The sequence below is a fragment of the Capsicum annuum genome, chromosome 8, assembly GCF_002878395.1.
Source record: "Capsicum annuum cultivar UCD-10X-F1 chromosome 8, UCD10Xv1.1, whole genome shotgun sequence".
NCBI lineage: Eukaryota > Viridiplantae > Streptophyta > Magnoliopsida > Solanales > Solanaceae > Capsicum > Capsicum annuum.
The window spans coordinates 161,005,859-161,027,296 of NC_061118.1; the positions used below are offsets into that span (position 1 = coordinate 161,005,859).

A 21,438-nucleotide genomic window follows, 5' to 3' on the forward strand; every position below is an offset into this window, starting at 1 on the left:
TTTTTGAAATTTTAGTTTGGAAATTGTTTGAACATAGAACTGTTGTGATTTTATGGAATTCAACTTCGAAAAAAACTCCAAAAACAGTTTTCATAATTTTCATTCTGCACTCATAAAAAAAAAAATTCTATTTGTATTCACGTCTAAACAACAACATCAATTTTCAAATATCATTTATCATTTACCAACATATAAAATTAAAAGAATTAGCATTTGTGACCATTTCTATTTCTTGTGATGTGAAGTTTTTTCTTATGAGTGATATGAAAATTTAAAAAATATAGTTATCGTGCCAACGAGTGAGTTTGACTTGCCCTAATAAAACTATAATCTTTTTTGTTCTTGATAACTTCGACAAATTAATCAATTCTTTAACAGTAACACCCACAAGTAATGTGGTCTCTCTGTGACTTGATAATTTTTAAGCAAAATAATGAATAAATTCAGTGTGCTGTTGCAATAAATTTATTAGAGTAGTTGAAAGTTACTATTTTGCTTTGAATTTTATAGTATGCGGTATATGTGATCCGGCCCTTCCGCGGATTCTGCACTTAACGGAAGCGTTAGTGCACCGAGCTGTCTTTTACTTCTAAAATACTTCCAGCTTAATTTGGCTTGAAGTAAAATATAGTCAAAGTAGTTGAGGAAAGCTCAGTTTGCCAAGGAAGACTCACATAAGCTATCTGAGATAACCGGGGAAAAGATGAAATAAGGAAACTCAGATAACCATATCAATTAATCACGATAAAAAATTATGAGTTCGAGTCATCAAGGAAGCAAATAGATAAAAAATTATGAGTTCGAGTCATCAAGGAAGCAAATAGCATGAGGGCTCTGAAGGAGGTAAAAGAAAGACAAAAATGTCCTAGAAGTATATAGTACTACTAAATCTATACATTCCATGTATTATTATTTACACCTCATGCCAATTTATTCACCACAAAATGATCTGATCAACATTATACCACCAATTATGATTTAAAAAAAGTCATATTTGTTTCAAGTTTTGCCACGAGATGATCATCTTATGGCAATCATTTTGTCGACAGATGCACTTATTACACCTGTATAAGTACCATCTAGTGTAATTTCATTTTCTGGTGGAAATTCATGTAAAATGGCAGTGATCCAGTCAGTGCCATGATTGCAACCAGGTTAATAAGTTTAGGGACAGTCTCCATTTGCAAGGATGAAAAGAGGCAAGTACAATAAATCCAGAATAGAAGCATTACAGTTAATAATTTTTAGCAACCTAAATGTAAAAATGTTTCGCTCTATTCACAAGCCAATTTTGTGTCAAAGCTGCTCAAGCAGATGGCAAAAGCCTGAAATGCAGATAGGGGATAACGGTAGTCCATGGTAAACATATCTTTCCCTACTTTCCCGAATTGCAGGATGATTTTGTCATGATCTGATTGGCTTGTTGGCTGAGACGGTGTTGGTACTCCAGTGGCAGGAGGTTGTTGAGTGGCGGCGATTAACTGGAAGTTCTTGACAGATGCAACTGTCACCCGTCCTCGGAAATTCAGGCACCAGCACTGCAGTTGTTCATGCCATCGTGGGGCCTTGTTCTTTAGGACCAGCGGTTTCCCCTTGCCATCATCTTCCTCATTAGTTGATGATCCTCCAGCAATATCAGAAAATCGTGCACTACTGAATTCGGTGGAATGATCAAGTGACTTTGAGAAAGAGATACTGCGGAACGAATCCTCAAGGGGCCTTGAGAGAAGCTCTGGTTGGCCAGGAACAGAGCCACCGGCATCAAGTGCTGAATCAGGAATTGAGTGCATGACGCAGTGCATTCTCCTTGGACCCCGTGTTCCAAGCACATTCAGCTCGTATGTGATCTGGGATATGATATAGTTTCCAGTTGGAACTTTCGGAGAGACTTTCTTGGAATTGAATCTACGGCTTGTGCGCCCTGGAGGAGGGACATATGCATTGGTGGCAGGAGGCTGCGTGTCGTATATAATGAATTTTGTACCTAGAAAATTGGATCTGCAATAGACAGTGAAATTTAATCATCACACAATGAAACGAGAATCAACTAGATAACTTTCTCAAGGATATATAAAAAGGGCAGCCCGGTGCACTGAGCTACCGCTATGTGCAGGGTCCGGGGAAGGTCCAAACCACAAGGATCTATTGTACGTAGCCTCACCTTAAATTTCTGTAAGGGTGCTGTTCCCAAGGCTTGAACCCGTGACCCCTCCTGGTCACATGATAGCAACTTAACTAGTTACTCCAAGGCTCCCCTCCTTCTGAAGGATACATGTACTAGTATAATTTAAGATGCACTAAACATAAGCACTATGATGCTGGCTGAACTAGTATTGTGCTAGACACATCCTTTGGACAAGTTACCCAGATTGCACAGAGAGTTGTGTTATCAAACTACTGCAGAAGGATGTATATGTATAGCAGAGTCGGCTGTATATGAACCTCATTTCTTTAAGTTCCTCGATGCTATCTCTTCGTTTCCATTTCCATTTATGTTAGCTTTGTTTCACACAGGTACTTTAATAATCAATAAATTTCTGCACTATAAAAATCAGCATCAAAGTTGTTCTTAAGATTGAAACATTACTTTTCCTCGTAAAGAGTTGGTGGAAGTCCCTCAACAACTGAATGGAAAAGGGATCTTAATAGCCTAGACCATATCATAGGATGAGGCCGCACAGAACGGTCAGTTCAGCTTTCACCAAGGACAACCATTGTTGGGTAGAACAACTATTTTCCGGATGAATTTATCCATGCATAATAGACTATACTTCTACTTATTTTTCATTATAAACCGTAGCTCATTACTGACCAATATCAAGTCACCTCAGTTGCTCACGTCTTAGTATTGGTATTAGCTAACATGGAGAACCCATTCTTGTTGAGAACGGAAAATGACTATATCAAATGCACACTTCTATTCTTCATTAAATTCAGATTTCCTGAAACATCTCAGTATTACCAGGTAAACACAAGAAAGATATTGGAAAACAAAATGAACAGCTTCCATGTTTACCTTAATTTTCCAATATAGGTATTGCTTGATCTAGAGATGTTTTCTGCATCCATTGAGATAACATACTCTGTGCAAGTAGTGCGCCTGGTTCTTTTTGCAGAGAGAAGGAACTTTCCATTTTCAACTAACAATGCTACAAAGTAAGTTGAAATACTCATTAAATCTTAGAACAACTGCCACTCACATAGATATTATGTGAGCAATGAAGCAAGAGTAACTAAAGTAGTAACTCAATTTGCTGTTTGCATACTAGAGAAGACTGTATAATTATTTTGATCTGTTTCCATTTTTGGCCTTTGGGTTTGAGCGTGAACGGAGGGACAGAAGAATAGATCAGTGGTTTTTATCTCCGACAGGAGATTCAAAAGAGAGCAAAGATGATGTTCACCTCCTGTTCCGAATTGCAACTACCTTCTATGCTTAGGGTGAAGGATAGTATCAATGAATTTTCTCACGGAGTCTATAAATAAAATATATGTAAAAGTTATTTAAGCATCAAAACATTATTAGCCTAGAATGAAATGCTTACCAGGACTAAGACACAAGAAAAGATGGTAAGTCAAATTAGATTTATCCCGCTTGATGAAGCACTGAATAGTTCCATCACGAGGCCCAGGCTGAAAAGAGAGAAAAAGTTTAGTTAATAGACTTCCCTAGCACGTCACTTCTGCTACAACTATCTAACTCTAATGGTCAATTGAACTGCCACTTGGGTTGATCCCACAGACCACACAGCAACCGCATATTTCTGCACTTCAAAATTTAAATAATTTAGCACAAGAAATATTCTATCAAGGAAGTACCTGCTTTAGGGAAACAGGAAAAGTTAGCTTTCCACAATATTCCGGATTTCTAACAATGTCCTTGCACATACTCCTCCATGACCTACAGACTGCGGCACATGCTACGACATGCTTACGACCGGGCCATGTGCTCTCACTTTCCTCTAACCTTCTGACTACATCAAAAAGTAGCTCTGGAGGAAGATTGGCCCAACAACTGTCTTGGATAACAGGAGGATGATCACTTAAGTCATAAAACGAACCATGTGATTTGTCTCGGTGATGACCAGACAGCCTTAAATCGAAGCTTCGCCTTGATAAACTACCAAAACTATCTCTCACATCACGTACTATACTGCGGAAAGACATCTGAACTAGAAAATGATAGGTCGAAGTCTAAACACCACAAATAAATGTTACTGGCCTATTTACTCTTTCTTATCAGGTAAGCTTCCAGAAACCTAAAGAAAGCTTGACAAATAGTTACAGCTGCAAAAGAACAGAAATAAGTTATGTTTCAGTAGCAGGAATAGATTTCTAAAGAAAAGTGAAGAGGAAAGAGAAAAGAAGGGAAAGGGAAAGGGAAAAGAACAGAAAAGAAAAGAAAAGAGCACAAAGAGACAGCTTCACATGGGAACCTAAGTAAAGTAAATCACATGATTTTTATCAGATACAACTTCTTTAGATTCTTAAGGTGATGCTTCATGCCAGTTGTCCTAGCTTAGTTGCAACAAAATGAGTATAAAAGATAATTACTTTCGAATGTCATCAATCTTTCAGAGAATCTCATTAATAGTGAATAAAGCCACTCGATAAAAAGAAGTAAACTCGCTAATGCTGACACTGCAAAATTGGCACCAACAACAGGGATACCAAGCAGTTCAAAACCAGATTCCAGTTCAAGAAGGTTCAACTCTATATCAGGTTATCACTCAGTGCCTAGATTCATGTCAGGAAGTTACAAATTCATTTCTAATGGAATACAATACTGCATCTCAAGCTTTATACTACACATAACATACAATTCCATGAACAGCCTCGAAAACAACCGGAATCTATGAAAAATGAGCATAGCCTTTCAAGTATCAATTTCATTCTTTATCTACTTAGGAACAAAAAGAATACATTTTTCCCTTTAACTTTTTATAATAACAAAACACAGATGCTTCATTCACAAAAAAAACCTACAACGTAAACACAACATATACAGATTGAGGTACATCTAAAGAGTCCAGATGATAACAAACCTGCAGAATACTAGAGGATAATCAAAGCTCCATAAATTCTTCTTGAAACACCTAAAAAACAAAGACAAGAAGATAAATTTCTCAGCAAAAACAAAAATTGAAGCTCCAAATTTCCCAAAAGAAAAAAACTTTATATCACTTAACATCAATAAAATCAAAGAACAAAACACCCCTCTCCCCCCAACAATTAAAGAAAAACAGAAAACACTCCAATCTTAAGACAAGCATAAAAGATAAGATTTTTACCAAAAGAGTTAACTCATCCTCACAACTCATCCTCACAACAGAAAACACTGGAAAAAAAAATTAAAACTCAAAAAGTACATAACCCAAGAATATCTCCACATTTTCAGAACAGCAAAACACAGAGTACGAAGAAATAAAATCTACAGACAACAAACAACATAAGATCTGAAGATAAACAAACAGAGATCATAGATCTGTACCTTAAAACAAGAACGCCAACAACAACAATATCATCAAAAGTCAGCAAGAACCAAGAATTTCAGACACAAGATAAAGTAGATCAAGAAAGAAAAACTGGGTCACAACCAAGAAACAATTATTTTTTTTTGTTTAGAAAACTCAGCTCCTCGTATTTACTAGAAGACACAAACCCCAACATTAAATGTTAGTTCAACAAACCAGAGAGAGAAAGAACAGGTGAAGAAGAACAGGTAGGAGAAAGAAAAAGCGAAACAGGGGAAAAACAAAAATACTATAAAATAAAGGGAGGGTGTATATACTTTATTAGAGCACTCTCAGAGTAAAAAAAATACTTAGCAGTTTAATGGGGTCACACATATACACATACACAATACTACTACTATATTGGGCACTACGTGAGCAGTATCCAACTGTAGCTCTACGAAGCTACCACCATATCAGACATGGGAACATGGAGTTTTTGACTTTTTCTTTTCATTTTATTTTCACAGAGAAAAAAACTTTAATACTAATTTGTTTTATCTAGGCTTTTCTGTAATAATATTATTTTGTTCATATTTTTGTTTAATGTTGTAACAAAATATTGCTAAAAAAAAAAAAAAATATATATATATATATATATAATATAATATAACATAATGAAAATTAATTTTAACAGAACTTATCTGTTTCGAATAAAATGCAAGGGATAAAATGTTATTAAGGAATTATTTTTAGTATAAGTTTTTTTTTTTTCTGTAGATGTTTATAGCATTAAATAAGCAACTACTCATTGATGAGATTGGATAATTTTGAGAACTGAAACCTTAAAATTAAATTTTAAAAATTTTAGCATTAGAAAAATGGCTCACTACAAAAAAACAAAATAAAAAAATATAATAATAATAATAATCGGATACTCAAATTTTAACTACTCCAGTAAATAAAAAGGATGAAGAAAAAAGGGAAATTATATACCTGCTCCTTGCCTTAGCTCTCTTACAAATAAAATAGATCAAAATGTAGTCTCTATTCTTGTATAGAGTAATGTCTTCTTTTTCTATTGAGAATCATGTACTACAATTTTAATCGATTTAACATTAATAGACATTTGAAGATTGAAAAGTTGTCATTATGCGTGTATATATACACTCATATACATTTATACATGTATCAAAATTGTAATGCAATTTGAAGAGTTGCCATTTTCTAATTTACTTTTTACCCTTGCTATAGTAAAAATTGAATCCTCTGCAATCTTCATCAATAAAAAGTAATCCTCTTTTTAAAAGTATCCAGCAATGAATAGACAAAGCAAAAAAAAAGATCAAAAGTCAATGGCAATAGCACTTTTACCAAGTTAAATTCAATGTACTATTTATTAGGACATTGAAATAGGGGGCTTGATTTGCCTAGAGAAATTTATAAAAAAAAATTATATCGTTGAGTTTCAAAAATAAAATTGTGACAAGTATTTTGAAAATAAAACCCACATATTTCGATAAACAAGGAAAATAGAGCTATCAGCTATAGGATTAGCCATGTCAGAGTAGAAAGCAAAACATTTTGATTGTAACTGCAATCTAACTCTATCTATTTATTATTTTATTTTTTTTTATTTTTGATATTCGTATTGAAATTCGATGTATTTAAATTCGCATCGCGTAGAGCTTATTTGGGGGAGAGTGTTCCCTATCAAGAATTTTTTCATATCAAGAAAAAAGCAGCCCTATCCACTGCCCCACATCGTTGGTGGTGAATACTTTTCATTTAACAATACGTAAGTGCTATGGTTGCTATTCAATTTGACTTTTGACAAAATCCAACAAGAAAATTTAGGAATTATAATAAGTGACATGTTTCAATCTATAGAAACTTCGTGGAACTACAGACACCTAAATCTGACCCAACTAATTCACCCACTGTTTGGTATACATATTAAATTAGTGATGCTACAATTTTAGTGGGGGTAGAATACAAGTCTACTTGCTTCACTTCTACTGTATAACATAACTCCATCCATTTTTGTTTTATTCAATTCATGTTAATTGAGCACGTCCATTATCAAATAAATAAATTGAGGAGTTACCTTTTATTACACATCTCTTACATTCTCAATTTTTTTCCGAACGGGAGATTAAACTACTACTTTTTTTTTTCCTTAATTTTACTTTTAGCCAATGAAACATTAAAGAAGGAATTTAGAATTTTAAAAATTACTGTGTGAAGAATATATCGCTCCGGTGTGTAATAAGAGCAACTGATGTCTATACACACATGAATACGTGTGTAGGATTGTAATGTCATAGATCCATCTGCATCGACTATCAATATATTATAACCGTTTGTATCGCTACGTTTCACATGCATACACAAATTTTATCTATACGTGTATGTGTGTGTGGAATTGAAATGTTATAAATCCATCTGAATTGAGCGTGTGTAGAATTGAAAAGTCATTGATTCATTTGCACCTACTATCTACACACTATAATCCAGTATTTAGTGGCGGATCCAGAATTTAAGTAGAGTGAATGCTTACTACAGCAAAAAAAATAAAAAATTACCTCAATTAAGATCAACCTAAATGCCAGTGCACCTAATCAATTTCTTGTTTAGTGGGTGTTTTTATATAATTTATACCCATTTTCATATATTTTTTATATAATTATACCTATTCCGCGTATAGTTTAGTGGGTGTCCGAGCATCCAAAATTTATGTGTAGGTCCGCCCGTGCGAGTATGTCGTCATGTTTCATACACATAGGTGTAAACATAGTGACTACTTATATATGTGGGTTATATGTATACATGTATGAGTGTATAGAATTAAAAAGTTGTAGATCCATTTGAATCGATTATCTATACATTATAATTAACTGTTTATGTCGCCATGTTTTTCATATGGTTTACGTGTAAACATACTGAATTGCTTACACAAATTTTACGATAGCATCGACATTTAGGTAACAGTAAGAACTACAAAGTTTTGAAACCGTGACATTCATGGACCAACCAGACTAAGTCAAGCTATACTAGTGGTTGGTCACTTATTAAATTAAAACGTGTTGGCATAAGTTCTAGTGATAGTATGATCTAGTTTGTATTCTGTCATGGTATCAGAAATAATTTTTCTATATTTACGAGACATGAATAAAGTTTTTATATAACATTTGCTCTTCCCATCATCCATCTTATACTGTTTGAAAAAACTTTTAGAATCTAGAAAAGTAAAAAGGATGTTTTCTTTTTAGTAAAACTGCTCACGGTGCTATGGTCAATTAAAGAGATGATTTGAAGGTTGTGACCAGCTTTTGATTTTGCAAACAATAATTGAGGAGAAAGAAGATAATTAAAGGGAGATTAAAGATTTAAATATACTAAGAGAAGGTGGTGGGCGTGATAGTGAATAGAAGATGTAACAAGAAAAATGACTTTTAGGTAAATTTAAGAGGAGGCATGCTTTGCTTTTCATCATGATATAAATCATGAAAAGACATTCATGTCTAAAATCGGCAATTAAATAAATTAATTAATTAATTAAATAATGTCTTTTTTTTAAAAAAAAAAAAATGGATATGTTTTTATAAACTATGTTGTGTATATGTTTGGCCATCTAAAGGAAAACCCGTGATTCCTTAGTAAAATGAGTATTATACCTTAGGAAAACGAATAATTCATTTGGAATATTCTTTAATTAATAGCATAGACAAAGTTAGCTAAAGATTAAAGAGTTTGAGGTGATAAAATATAGAACTAGCAAGATTCTTATTAGATTTGGACAGAATAGCACTTACAAATTTGTAGTAATGATATATAAATTATTTTCTTAAATAAGTTTTATGCTATATGAATTTTAATTAACTTTCGAGTAAAAAAATGTGAAGAAGATAATATAAGTTGATTTTTATTAGAATAGTGAATTGATTAAGTTAAACTATCGATATATGTACTGCACTAGTTTATAATTAAATCATTTTTTCACACGTGCAACCAGCTTTCTGCAATATGCTTACAGTTACAGTAGACAGGATAATTACTCCTACCAAAGTATTATTAGTATATTAAATTGGCTGATAAACCTGACACTGTGTGAGAGATTTCAGCATTTTAAGACAAACTCGTGACCAACCTAATCCTTTTTAAGTTACGAGGATCGAAATAAAATACAGAGTTTGTTCTCTTCCTTTTTAAAAATATGTATTTTACTGTTGAATTTTTTAGACTCTACTTATAAAATTACATTATTGTTTTATTGTTGATGCATTTCTAGCTATGTGTTGATATAAATTAAGCCTGAAAAACAATGAATTGAGTTCATATGGAGATGGAAATTTTGATCTGATGACTGGTAAATTCAACTAGCTACTATAATTTCAATACATAGTGAAATTACACATACACATACACACACGTAACTACAATTTATTTTCCAAACTATGAAGAATTTATTATTATTGTCAAATAGACAATCCTTGGTAGCTTTGTTAGTACTTTTAGTTAGCACTTTCAGCCCATGTTTCCGTCAATTTTGCCATCTGCGCAACATAACCATGAAACAAGTCTAAAGTTAAATTTCCAATTTAAGTTGCATGGTAAAAATTATGTGGAGTCATTTTAACTCAGAGCAACAAATAAATCAACACGGATAAAAATCTATCTATTCCTCAGTAAATATTTTTTGCTTGTATAGTTGCAAGTTCCAAAAATCAATACATAAATAGAGTAGGAAATTACGTCAGTGTTTCCAAAGTGTCCGATCTTGAATTTTTGTTTCCCAAAGTCAGTGATCTTGAATTTTGTCATCTCTAAATATGTTCTAACTTTTGTGTATAATGCAGAACTTCTGATCAATTGAGCAGATTCATTATCTTGAAATGTCGTGAACAGGCTTATGAACAATAGCTAAGACGTCTTTTTTCTGGCCAAAATTTATTAAGTGGGTGAAAATATCAAAATTGAAGGCCATTTTTGTAAGACTTTTTTAATGGGAGACAAAATGTAATATAAGATCTTGGATCTATCTCAATCCCCAAAAGCTTTAGCTCAAAGGGAGAATGATTGTTCAAGCCTTATAAAGAGATTACTCGTCTCATTAACCATCAATGTGAGACTTTTTTCATTATTCAAATTTCAACACAAAATATCAAGACCAACCTGTTTTAGGGTCATTTCTGAATGTAACCCTAAATAGTGTAGTGAAAATTATCCTAAATAAACTTATTAGATTGTTTATCACAACTTAGTATACAAAGAATGTTAACTGTGCAACCATAACCCACTAGCTGGATCTAGGCCCAAGCCCAACACACGGTCCAGAGCTCCAGTTACACTCACTGTGGACACTTAGGAGCCCATACCTATGGAGGCCCATTGGATGTACATAATGTTGAAATTGCCCGAATTGTCTTTAAAATTGGTTGGTCTTTAATTTTTATTCCTCAACAACCAAGCTTCTGTGGTCATACCATCACAATAAATGCTAAAGTGCAAATGCTTTGATAAATATGAGTGTTGTTTTGTACTGTATAACTCTCCCTCCCTTAATGGAATAGTAAATTACAAATATTAACATATAAAAAAAGATAAATAGCAGAGAATCTTATTGCCTACATTGAAAATCAAGACCTATATGTGTGTGTGTTTGGTACATCAAGGTTCAATATAATTGAATGACTATCAAACTTACAGTTGGAGTATCAAGTATTATAGGTCTTGATTCAAATCCCCGTGTGTGTTCATTCCACCCCCACCCCCCACCCCCACCCAACAAAACAACAAATAAAAAACAAAACCCTACCTTTCTAAATTAGGTTCTTGGCTCAAAATTTCTCCCCCTAATGAATTTCTATATCAAAATTCATAATCCAAAAACATTTTTTACACAACAGTAGTACAAGGAAGAGTAATTATGACTAGCTATAGAGATATGAACCAATGAGGGTTTTAGTTTGAGTTGTGAAATGAGTGGGAAAATTGAGTAATTGACCCGAACTTGTGTTTCGGTTCAAGTTTTGATGGATTTAGGCTACAGTAATTTTAATGATGAATTGATTTAAACTCAAGTTAATCCATAAAAGACATACGCCTCAGACAGATCCATGATAATGTCAAACCATAATACGTGACAATGCTGCTGCTTCTTTTTTTTTTTTTCCAGAATAGCTACCCGTTTGATCATGATGCATATACATTCGAATCACACTAATGCTCTTATTTTGTGTATGCCTTTCATTTTGGCTCCTCAAAGTAAATAACTTTCACTGTATGTACATTTATATTTTTACGTCATAATATATACCTCACAAATATTGTTCTGCTCCCTTAAGGAACTTATGCCCCTAGACATAAGTTTGATTGCTAAGAAAATTTAAAACCAAAAGGGCAAAAATTAAAGACCGGATCATTTAACAAACAAAATATTATGAACTAAGTCATGGGCTTTGGACTTAGGCCCGAGGTGAAGTTACAATCCAACAAAAGAGTGGATTTCCTTTGGAATCCGGGTTAAGCAAACAGTTAAATGAGAATAATTACTTACTGAAGAGATTATGCAAATTATGTTGAAGCTTTGACTTAGTCTATATTCTCTCATCTCCCCTTCGATGATCTATTATCTCATCTCTTTCTAGTTACCTTCTGTTACTTTGTTGCTCAAATTCTTATTGTATTCGGATTTGGAAGTATAATATCTATGAAATTGAGGTTGTTACATAAAATCATGCAATTAAATGTACAAATCTCTCTTATACTACTATAGTTGAGGAATATAAGTTAATAACTCTTAAAATGCCGGATCAAGTTGGACGGATTGCTTAGATCATTTTGACTCAGTTCATCTAAACTTCGGACGTGTAGATTCAACCTATTTGACCAGTCAAATTCAGCTCAATCCTCTAATTATACTACCCTTAATTATGATCTTGACAGCCTATTTTCCCATTGAACGAAAAGATAATAGTTCAATCAAGTAACAGCAAGATCAAATTAGCATTCGTGAAGATCAGATCAATTGTGGTTTAAGATCTGTGAAATGGAAAAGGGAGGAGGAATAGAATTAATTACCTGGTCCGCACCTAATCCCGCACTTCCTATCGCAGCGATCATACTCTCTCGCTGCAAAATTAACAAATTCTTACTGTTAAAACAGAATTACGTACTATACATTTTATAACAAGAACTTGATGAAATAAGCAAAGTGAGGGTGAGATCGAAAGGATAGGATAGCATACGTGGGAGACCAACACAGGCTGTGTTACAAGAGTCCCAGCAATTGACGCCCTGAGCAGCGACGCCGGCGGTGTCCATGTTGGCTGATAAAAGGAAGATGAACACCATAGCCATGGCTGCCACTGTCATCATTTTCTTGCTCTCCATTATTTTCTCAGGTAATTTCTCTATATGGTGGGAAAGATAAAAACTGTCCGTAGATATTTTCCTTCTAAGGGGAAGCTTTTATTTTTATTTATATATACACACAGTTATTGCATTAGTGGGCAAGTGGTTGAGGATATTGTTATTTTTCATTCTGGTTGGAATTTGGATTACGCCAATTTGGACCATTTAAGTAAACTTTGACCGAAATAAGTATGAGTATATTTTAATGGAGTACTAGATTACATCAACGTACATATGCAAAATGCTTCAGACCGTAGTCCGTAAAGGTCAGAAAACTATTCTTTCCGTTCACGGTTAAATTATATGAAATATTAAGCAATAGTTGAGATAATTTTTTAGCAGATTAATACAAAAAAAATTACAATTTTTCATATAGCTTAGATAATTTTTTAAATATTTAAATTTTAATTCTAAAACAGCAATTAGATTATTTTAATTTAACTTCAAAAATTAATCAATCAAATCTATTGCAACATCACCACTACAAACTAGTAGAGCAAAAGAAATCGACTGATAAAAAAAATATATTTAATTCTTATGATAATCAGAAAAATATATTTTTAATTCTTATGATATTCAGTTAAGTGCATTTGATCTTTACTTAAGCAATGTGTGTGATTTTGTCTTTCAACTGACAACAAACAAAATAACAATTTATTAAATTGCATAGGGACAAATCAAATATTTCATTTTACTTTTATTGCATAAACTTAATATTTTAGAAGAAAACGAAGCGTTTTATTTCTCCAATCCTTTTTCTTGTTTCATTTTTTAAAATTTGAAAGACACTCATATAGAAAAATCACACGTATTGTTTAATTAAAGGTCAAATACACTTAATTGAATATCATGAGGATTAAAATAGGAATAATGTTAAAAGGGGGAGGGTAAAAGATTCTCCCAAGTTTGTTTTTATTACGCTCGATATATTAAATATAGAAAGTAAATTCTCTTTTATGTAATATAAGCGTGTAATAGATCGCCATAATAGGTTAAGTGTATATTTGATTCTTTAGAACAAGTTAGATAAGATTCTATGCATTTTTCCTCCTATGTCCAACAATATCTGTCTATGTTATGAAAAATAGATGTTCAACGATACTTTTTCAATTTGAAAAAACAATGAAAAGTTTATCCTTTTCTATCAATTTTATCATTTTCTCAAAGTATTAAATTTATTTTATTTATTCAAAGGGTGATATAATAAAATTACTATAATATTTATTATTTCTTAATCTGTGTGTCAAAATTTTGTGTTAGCATGACAAGTGATATGTACCGATCTGAAAATTTGATGAAATATGTGAAATTTGTGATTTTGTGTGATTTGACTATTTTACCCCTCTCTATAGTTGTATATGGTATTTCTAGGGTGTGGGAGTGATTGACATAATTTTCGATGCATTTTGGTACCATTTATATGATATTGTGGTTTTTTATGGCTCCATGAGCCTTATTTTGGACTTATGTGGATATCTTTTGATCCGTGTAATGGATGACTTAACGGACTACATCAGCAGCTCCAAAATATCGATCTTAGGCCAGATGGACCTTTGGTTTGGGTCACAGTGCATCCAAGCTCATTTCGAACTGTTGGTCGTAAAGTTGGAAAATTGAAAATATGGGTGTGGGATCCACATTTGGTCAAAGTGACCTCGGATGAAAAATTCAACCTTGCCAGCAAATCCGGAACATCGATTTTAGGGTGGTAATATGTTTGGTGTGATTTTACGGCTTTTAAATCTTATTTCAACCCTCAGTTTAGAAAATTTTAATTTCGAATTTCGGGGATCAACTTTGTAAAAATGACATTTTTAAAAATACTTGACTTCGTCAACGCGTTCGAAACATCGAATTTAGTATAGTTGCATAATCCGTTTGTGTATATTGGACTCCGAACGAATCTCGGACAGCTCTTTGAAGTCCATTAGGCTTAGAAAAAACAACTATAGCAGAAAAAGAAATGCAGATTTTTTCCTCTTTTTAGGCCCATTTTTCTTATTTTTCATCTTATATCTTAAGAGTTAAATCCTAAAATAGTATGTGAGTTTAAAAGTGAAGTTTGTGGGAACTTGGATAGCTGGATTGACATCTATTTATTGATTCTGTTACGAATTTAAGGTAATCATTCACCCTTTTCTTAGTAATTTCTTGATTAATTTCTCAAAATCTCAAAAATCTTAGGGCTTTATTTTAAACCCCAATTTTACTCTTTTTCACTTGAATAATGTTTTTATCTTATAAGTACTTGTTTCTCATCAATTTAACCTTCAAAACAACTACGATTCTTGATTTAAACCCAGATTTTAAAGATTTTACCCGATAAAACTTAAAAATGATTTTTCTTTGATTTGAACCTCGTTTTTTGCTCGATTTGACTTGAATTTTTAGCTGTAGATTCTTAAAAACATGGGAAACACATTTTTGAAGTAAAGTTACGATTTTGCCATTTTTTTCGAAAATTCATTTTGGGGGTCGGTTTTGGCCTCGAACCAAGTAGTCAGTATAAGTGTTGTTGATTTTGTTTTGACGAGTAGATTTCATATTTGATGTTTTTAGAAGAGTTTGGGATCATTCGTGAAAAGTAAGGTCGTGGGTTCAAGATACAGCGGACCGATTTGACTTTTGAGCTAGGTTATGACTTAACTCTTTCAGACTAGGTTGGGTAGTAAATGATGGTACAAAATGCATGTTAAAGGTGGAAACTAATCATGAAAAATGGTTATCTATGTGTTGTACCCTTGTGGGGGCCTATATGTGATATAATTGTCGAAATTGAGATATTATGTGATATATGTGACCGTGTGGGGTCTTATGTGATATTGATAGCCTTGAATACATGTGAATAATTGCATTGTGTTGTTAAAATGCTTAATATGGTACCATTGGCGTATTGTAATTATATTCATACTTTATTGACATATAAGACATGTGAAAATTCATGAATGAAACAAAAATAATGATTGAATATTGGCTCACATGATTGTGGAAATGTATCATTGTGGTTGATTGTGGATATGTATCATGTGGTTAATTGTGGAATTACTCATTGTGATTGGTTGTAATTATTACATCCTCATGTCATACTCATTCATGAAACATTGGTACCATTATGGCAACAACTGAGTAACACTGACAACACCTTTTAAAAATCCTTTCTGAGGGATGTGCCGGGGAGGAGATATTTTAACACCTTATAAAATCCTTTTTGAAGGATGTGCCGGAAAGGAGATATGAGATACGTGGATTGTATATGGGTTGACGAACCCCCTGTGGGTCCTACGTCGGGAAGTTTTAGCTTCATAGGTGTATACGAGGATCGTGCAACGATTCCGGAGGTTGTACATCATCATCATATACATTGCACTTATTTTATTATATTTATATTGTGTTGTGTCGTCATATTGACTTGCCATTATGTAATTGTTTTGTGTTTTTTTACTTGTATTTGATGATCTTGTAGATGCATGTTCCCCCTTGTTCTACTTATATAATGTATACTTGTGTTTTGTCTTGTTGTGATGTTGCAATATATGTGATATATTAGAACTGTTAGTGCAAGTGGTGTGAGCTACCGTTGTGGGACATTTTCTGATTATAGGTGATGTGCTCTTAGTGTAAACTAGTGAATATGATCGCGCTTCGCGCGAACGTTAAAATAAATCACAATAAAGATAAATAATGTGTTGCTTTAATTCTCGTAAATGTCTTTTAGAATTATGTTTTAATGTATCATTTTTTTCTCTTTATGTGTGGTGTGAGATATTAATTAGTACCAGGATTATATATCCCACCATTTACACCATAGTGATGGAATAAGTTATCTCATATACATGGTGGGAAAACTAATTCCGAACTTAATTATTTTGGGATAATTCTTTCCAACCAAACGATCCCTAAGTTAATATTGAGTTCCTCCTAAATTATCCGTCCAAAAGAAATCTAAACATTGCAACGTGTATATTCTAAACATTTTAAATTTCAGTTATTATATACTTTAATTTAATACCAAAGTAGCGATAGTAACTCAATTCAAAATATTTTGATCCGTCAAAATTATTTATAATAAATTCTTTTTCAAATTACCCATATAAACTACAAGTTTAACACACATAAGCTAAGATTATTCAAAAGTATTTAAACACAATTTACTTTTATTCATTGAAACAAAATTTGAAACATTAAATTGACAACTTACGTTTAAAATTTTTATTTCTCAATTAGTCAACTCTACAGAAGAAAGTATAATTTAGTTATGACATTGTTTTTAAAATTTAAGATCATACCTACTGATTCTTTAAATGCTTTAAGAAATAATGACAATAAAATAATTAGAATTTTTATTTAACATTCCTAATCATGACATTTATCATCCCCTATACTTGCCAAAAAATAAGAATAAGAAAGAAAGAAAAACAATCTTTTACATAAAATAATGAACAAATAAGAAATAAAATCAAAAGAAACACATGTATGATATACGTCTGAAGTAAAATTAAGTCTTCTAAATACATAAATTCTACGTATAAAAGAAATAGCTTTACTTATGGTTAATTTCAGAGCCATGAAATCATGTATTCTTTTTGGTAACGATATGCAAGAATCAAAGCCATCAGAGCCTTTAGATGATTCCGATTTATACTTCATAACATTAATTCTGCAGATGAAATCAATAAATATTAAAATGTTGGTCGTACAAACTTTAGCAAGAGGGAGTGTCAAAATAAAATTAGATAGAAACACAAAAATATCAATTGTACAAGTACTCAAACACAAAAAAATTTCTCTACCATTAGTAGCTTTGTAATATTCTAATATATTGAGATACAAACCAATCACTCAAACACATATTGATTAATTAATATTAATATTAATAGTTTATATTTAAAAATATAAATAAATGAAAGAGTAGTAATTGACATATTTATTTTTGTACAATAAATAAATAAGAAAAAAATAAAAATAAAATAAACATAAAATGATCTCATTTTTATTAATAATATAATCAAGGTATAATGAGGTGTAGTCGATAGGATAAAAATGAAAGTGTAGAACTATTAAATAAAAAGAAGAAGAAAAACGGTGGGAGCAGAAAAACAAGAAAATAATGAAAATATAATATCATTTTATTACATTATAAATAATTGTTGGTTAATAAATTAATGATAATGATTTTTCAAAAATATCATTACACCTGCACTGGATCCTTTAATAATACATCATTTCTGAAGAATTTGTGACGGATATTATATAAAAATTATAGTACATGTGATATGAGCAAAAATCATGTCATGATGTTACTTATTTTCTTCCTTAAAATTCATAACCAAAGTAGGAGAAGCAACGTCAAGTTGTTGCTTTAACGTGCTTTAAATAGTGAAAAGGAGATATCACATAAGTTTTCTTCGTAAAATCAAATTAATAAAATACTAATTTTAAACTATTTAAATGAAATAAAAAAATTACCAAAAGAATATTTATGTTAATTTGTTGGTAATGATACTACCTTTGTCCTCCTAAAATCTCTTCATAGTTGTCTCTTAATCTTCTTTTCATATGTATGTGCATCATTTGATCTTCTTTTCGCTCCTGCAAGAAACAATACATCATAAAAATAATGCACCATGAATAAAAATTCTAAGAAAATAATTTACAATCTCACATGTCACATCCTTGCTTATTAGAATCAATGTAAAATATCAAAAACTACTTAGAAATAAGATCATACATGATTTCTTTATTACTAAATATTTATTGTTGCACAGTAAAATATGAAAGGGACAACACAATGAGAATAGCATACTCAAAAAGAAAAAATAAGAAGATATATAACAACCTTTGCATCCAATTGCAGTTCAAATGAATTTTGAAAATGAGATTTTTATAGATTGGTAGACCATAAAATTAAAAAGAAAGAAGTTAATGAGACATGCCATTTAAGTAAAGAATATGAATAGATAGAAGTTTTTTTGTAACTCATGATATATAATTAGATGTAGTAAATATGAAATTTTTATTTATCAAATAAATTAACTGATTAATGAAAAGAGGGAATATATATATATATATTGATTTTGTATGCTTTATTTACTACTTTGCTTGATCGGCCTATGATACCTACCGAGTATAAATGGACCATACTCATGCCTATTGTCCCCTTTCTATGTAGGTCCTAGCTCGAGTGCGCCTCAGCTTGCTTGACTCAAGCGATTGATGGAGCTTCCAGGGTGGCAGTTGGACATTCATGCGTCCGGAGTTTACCTCTATCTTCTATAATAGTTATGTCTTTATTAGAATTCAGAGGCAAATATTTTTCATTTGTGGTTACTTTTCTGATGTATTTGACTCCTGAATTGTATTATCAGTTCTTACACTAACGACACCTGATTTTGGGCATGATTGACATTTGGGATTAGTTCTCTCCGTATTGTTATGATCACTTGTATGGTTCAGCTTCGTTCTAGAAGCTTTACTTTGGGGTATTTTTGTCTTTTCTTTTTGTATCAATTTGGGTGATAGACTTAACTGTCAGGGTACGCCGCAACAAGTGCCATCATGACCCTTAATTTTGGATCGTGACAACATATAATTTTCTCTAAAAAAAAATCGCAGCATTTCCAACATATCATTTTTGCATTTTTTCTTTTCAAACTATATAATCATGTTTTTTTAATAAATCAAATCAAACAGTACATCAACAACATGCCCAGTGAATTCCAGTTTCCTACCTATTGAGGTCTGTGGTGGGTAAAATGCACGTAATTCATACCACTACCTTCGAAGAAGTAGAGAGGTTATTTTTAATAGACCCCCGCCTCAAGACACAGACAGTAAATAAGGTGGTAAAAAGCATTAGATAAGACGGAATAATAGAAATAAGGCACCCACAAAGAAGTGCGATACTCTAACAAATCGCAAACACCCACCTCCTCCAACCCACCTAACTAGAGGGTCCATTCTATGTGCAAAGTCCTACAATTACTGGCAAGGCAACCCCAAAGCACACCTAACTACTGGCCACGACTCACCCCCACACACAAACCTTTAAACACAATTCAAGTTTTCTATACTTTCATATCCAGGGTCATGTCTAATCATCCCTCTCTAATATTTCTTTGGCCTACCTCTACCCCACCCAAAATCATCCAAAGCTAACTTTTCTCACCTCCAAATCTAGGCATCCGCGCCTCTCCTCATATCATGTCAAAATCATCTCAACCTCACTTCCAGCATTTTGTCCTCCACCGAGATCATTCCCACCTTCGCCCGAATCATTTTATTCCTACCCCCAACCAAACACTGCATAAGAAAAATACAAGTATAGCTAAGACAAACATTAATACTATATTTTGCATTATTCTTATACAATCTATCAAACGAACTCTAAATACATGAAAAATGCTGGTCTTAATTTTACATTCCTCAATACATAGTAAGGGGTTGTTTGGTAGAATGTATTGAAAAAATAATGCATGTAGTAGTTTAATGAGGACTATTAATACCTTATTTGGTATACATTTTTTACCCTTTGTATAACTAATACTTGAATTAGTTATACACTCTATTTTGTGTTGAGGTGTGTATCGTTAATACCTCAAAATCCATGATATTAGCAGTGCAATGGATCCAATGCATACATTAACATGATTAAATACATTATTATCCCTCAAATTTTTTTTTGCATTCTTTCCAATACATATATGAAGGGTATTTCTGTATTTTTTTTTATAAAAATGATGTAATTCATGTTATTTTTAATATATTAAACCAAACACTGCATAAGAAAAAATACAAGCATAACTAATGCAAGCATAACTAATGCAAGCATAGCTACACAAGCATTACTAATACAAGCATTAATAATACACCATATTTTGCATTATTCTTATACACTCTACCAAACGACCCCTAAAGTGTACAACTAACGCAAGTAATGACTATACATACTTTAAAAAAACATACCAAATAAAGTATTAGTAATACATAATACTAATGCATGCATTATTTTTATTACTATACTCTACCAAATAACTGCTAACGCATATAAAATATTAATAAAATCAATACACACATTATTTTTTCTAATGTATCCCACCAAATCACTTCTATCCATATCATCAAGTTTTTAATTTCAGTATTTCAAGTTACATAAAAAAAGAGAAAAGACATCGTTTCCATCCCAAACTATACAAGAAAAGTCAAAGTCACACTTAAAGTATATTACTGACATATTAAACTATATTACTGACATATTACACACCTAAACTATAAAAAAGTAATATTTTTTACACTCTGTAAAGCATTATACACTTGCATGTGGTGCGGTGTTTCACACGTGCCTGCCACATCAGCATAATACGAAAAAAATAATAAATTTATTATTTTTCCTACTTTTCCCTTTTTCTTTTTAATTTAAACTTTTTCCTTAATATTACTTTTTATCCAAAATACTTTCTCATTTCTTTTGGCTCCTTTTTTTCATCCTCTTCGTCATAACCCTAGCCGCACTTACTTGCGCAGTATCTTCACAGGCAATTCATTTCTCCAAGCCATGGTGAACGTTGAAGGT

The 21,438-nt window shown here is 32.2% G+C and overlaps 2 protein-coding genes across 3 annotated transcripts; both read right to left on the minus strand.

The window, feature by feature from the left end:
- Positions 1-1,155: 1,155 nt before the first annotated feature.
- LOC107839998 (tubby-like F-box protein 8) lies at positions 1,156-5,997 on the minus strand. 2 transcript variants are annotated; one of them, XM_047394899.1, is made up of 6 exons: positions 5,792-5,997; positions 5,046-5,096; positions 3,820-4,287; positions 3,546-3,633; positions 3,017-3,149; positions 1,156-1,998 (listed from the first exon to the last, which is right to left on the minus strand). In XM_047394899.1, the coding sequence occupies exons 3-6, from the start codon at positions 4,165-4,167 to the stop codon at positions 1,275-1,277; spliced, it is 1,293 nt and encodes a 430-aa protein (XP_047250855.1). In that variant the 5' UTR covers positions 4,168-4,287; positions 5,046-5,096; positions 5,792-5,997; the 3' UTR covers positions 1,156-1,274. The 2 variants fall into 2 exon arrangements, with proteins under 2 accessions (XP_047250855.1, XP_016539165.2); XM_016683679.2 differs by having other exon boundaries at positions 5,492-5,976.
- A 3,796-nt stretch (positions 5,998-9,793) lies between these two features.
- Positions 9,794-13,018, minus strand: LOC107839999. Its single transcript, XM_016683680.2, has 3 exons — positions 12,704-13,018; positions 12,537-12,587; positions 9,794-10,009 (listed from the first exon to the last, which is right to left on the minus strand). Exons 1-3 carry the CDS (start codon positions 12,846-12,848, stop codon positions 9,981-9,983), a joined length of 225 nt encoding a protein of 74 aa, XP_016539166.1. The 5' UTR covers positions 12,849-13,018; the 3' UTR covers positions 9,794-9,980.
- Between the last annotated feature and the right edge of the window lie 8,420 nt (positions 13,019-21,438).

Excerpts from the sequence above, each read along its gene's own strand:
- LOC107839998 (XM_047394899.1), bottom strand. The coding sequence starts at position 4,167 with ATGTCTTTCCGCAGTATAGTACGTGATGTGAGAGATAGTTTTGGTAGT. Across the intron at positions 3,634-3,819 it reads TTCCTGTTTCCCTAAAGCAG|CCTGGGCCTCGTGATGGAAC; the intron begins GTACTTCCTTGA and ends CTCTCTTTTCAG. Across the intron at positions 3,150-3,545 it reads TTTCTTGTGTCTTAGTCCTG|CATTGTTAGTTGAAAATGGA; the intron begins GTAAGCATTTCA and ends CTTACTTTGTAG.
- LOC107839999 (XM_016683680.2), bottom strand. The coding sequence starts at position 12,848 with ATGGAGAGCAAGAAAATGATGACAGTGGCAGCCATGGCTATGGTGTTC. Across the intron at positions 12,588-12,703 it reads AGCCTGTGTTGGTCTCCCAC|CGAGAGAGTATGATCGCTGC; the intron begins GTATGCTATCCT and ends TTAATTTTGCAG. Across the intron at positions 10,010-12,536 it reads CGGGATTAGGTGCGGACCAG|ATGGCAAAATTGACGGAAAC; the intron begins GTAATTAATTCT and ends TATGTTGCGCAG.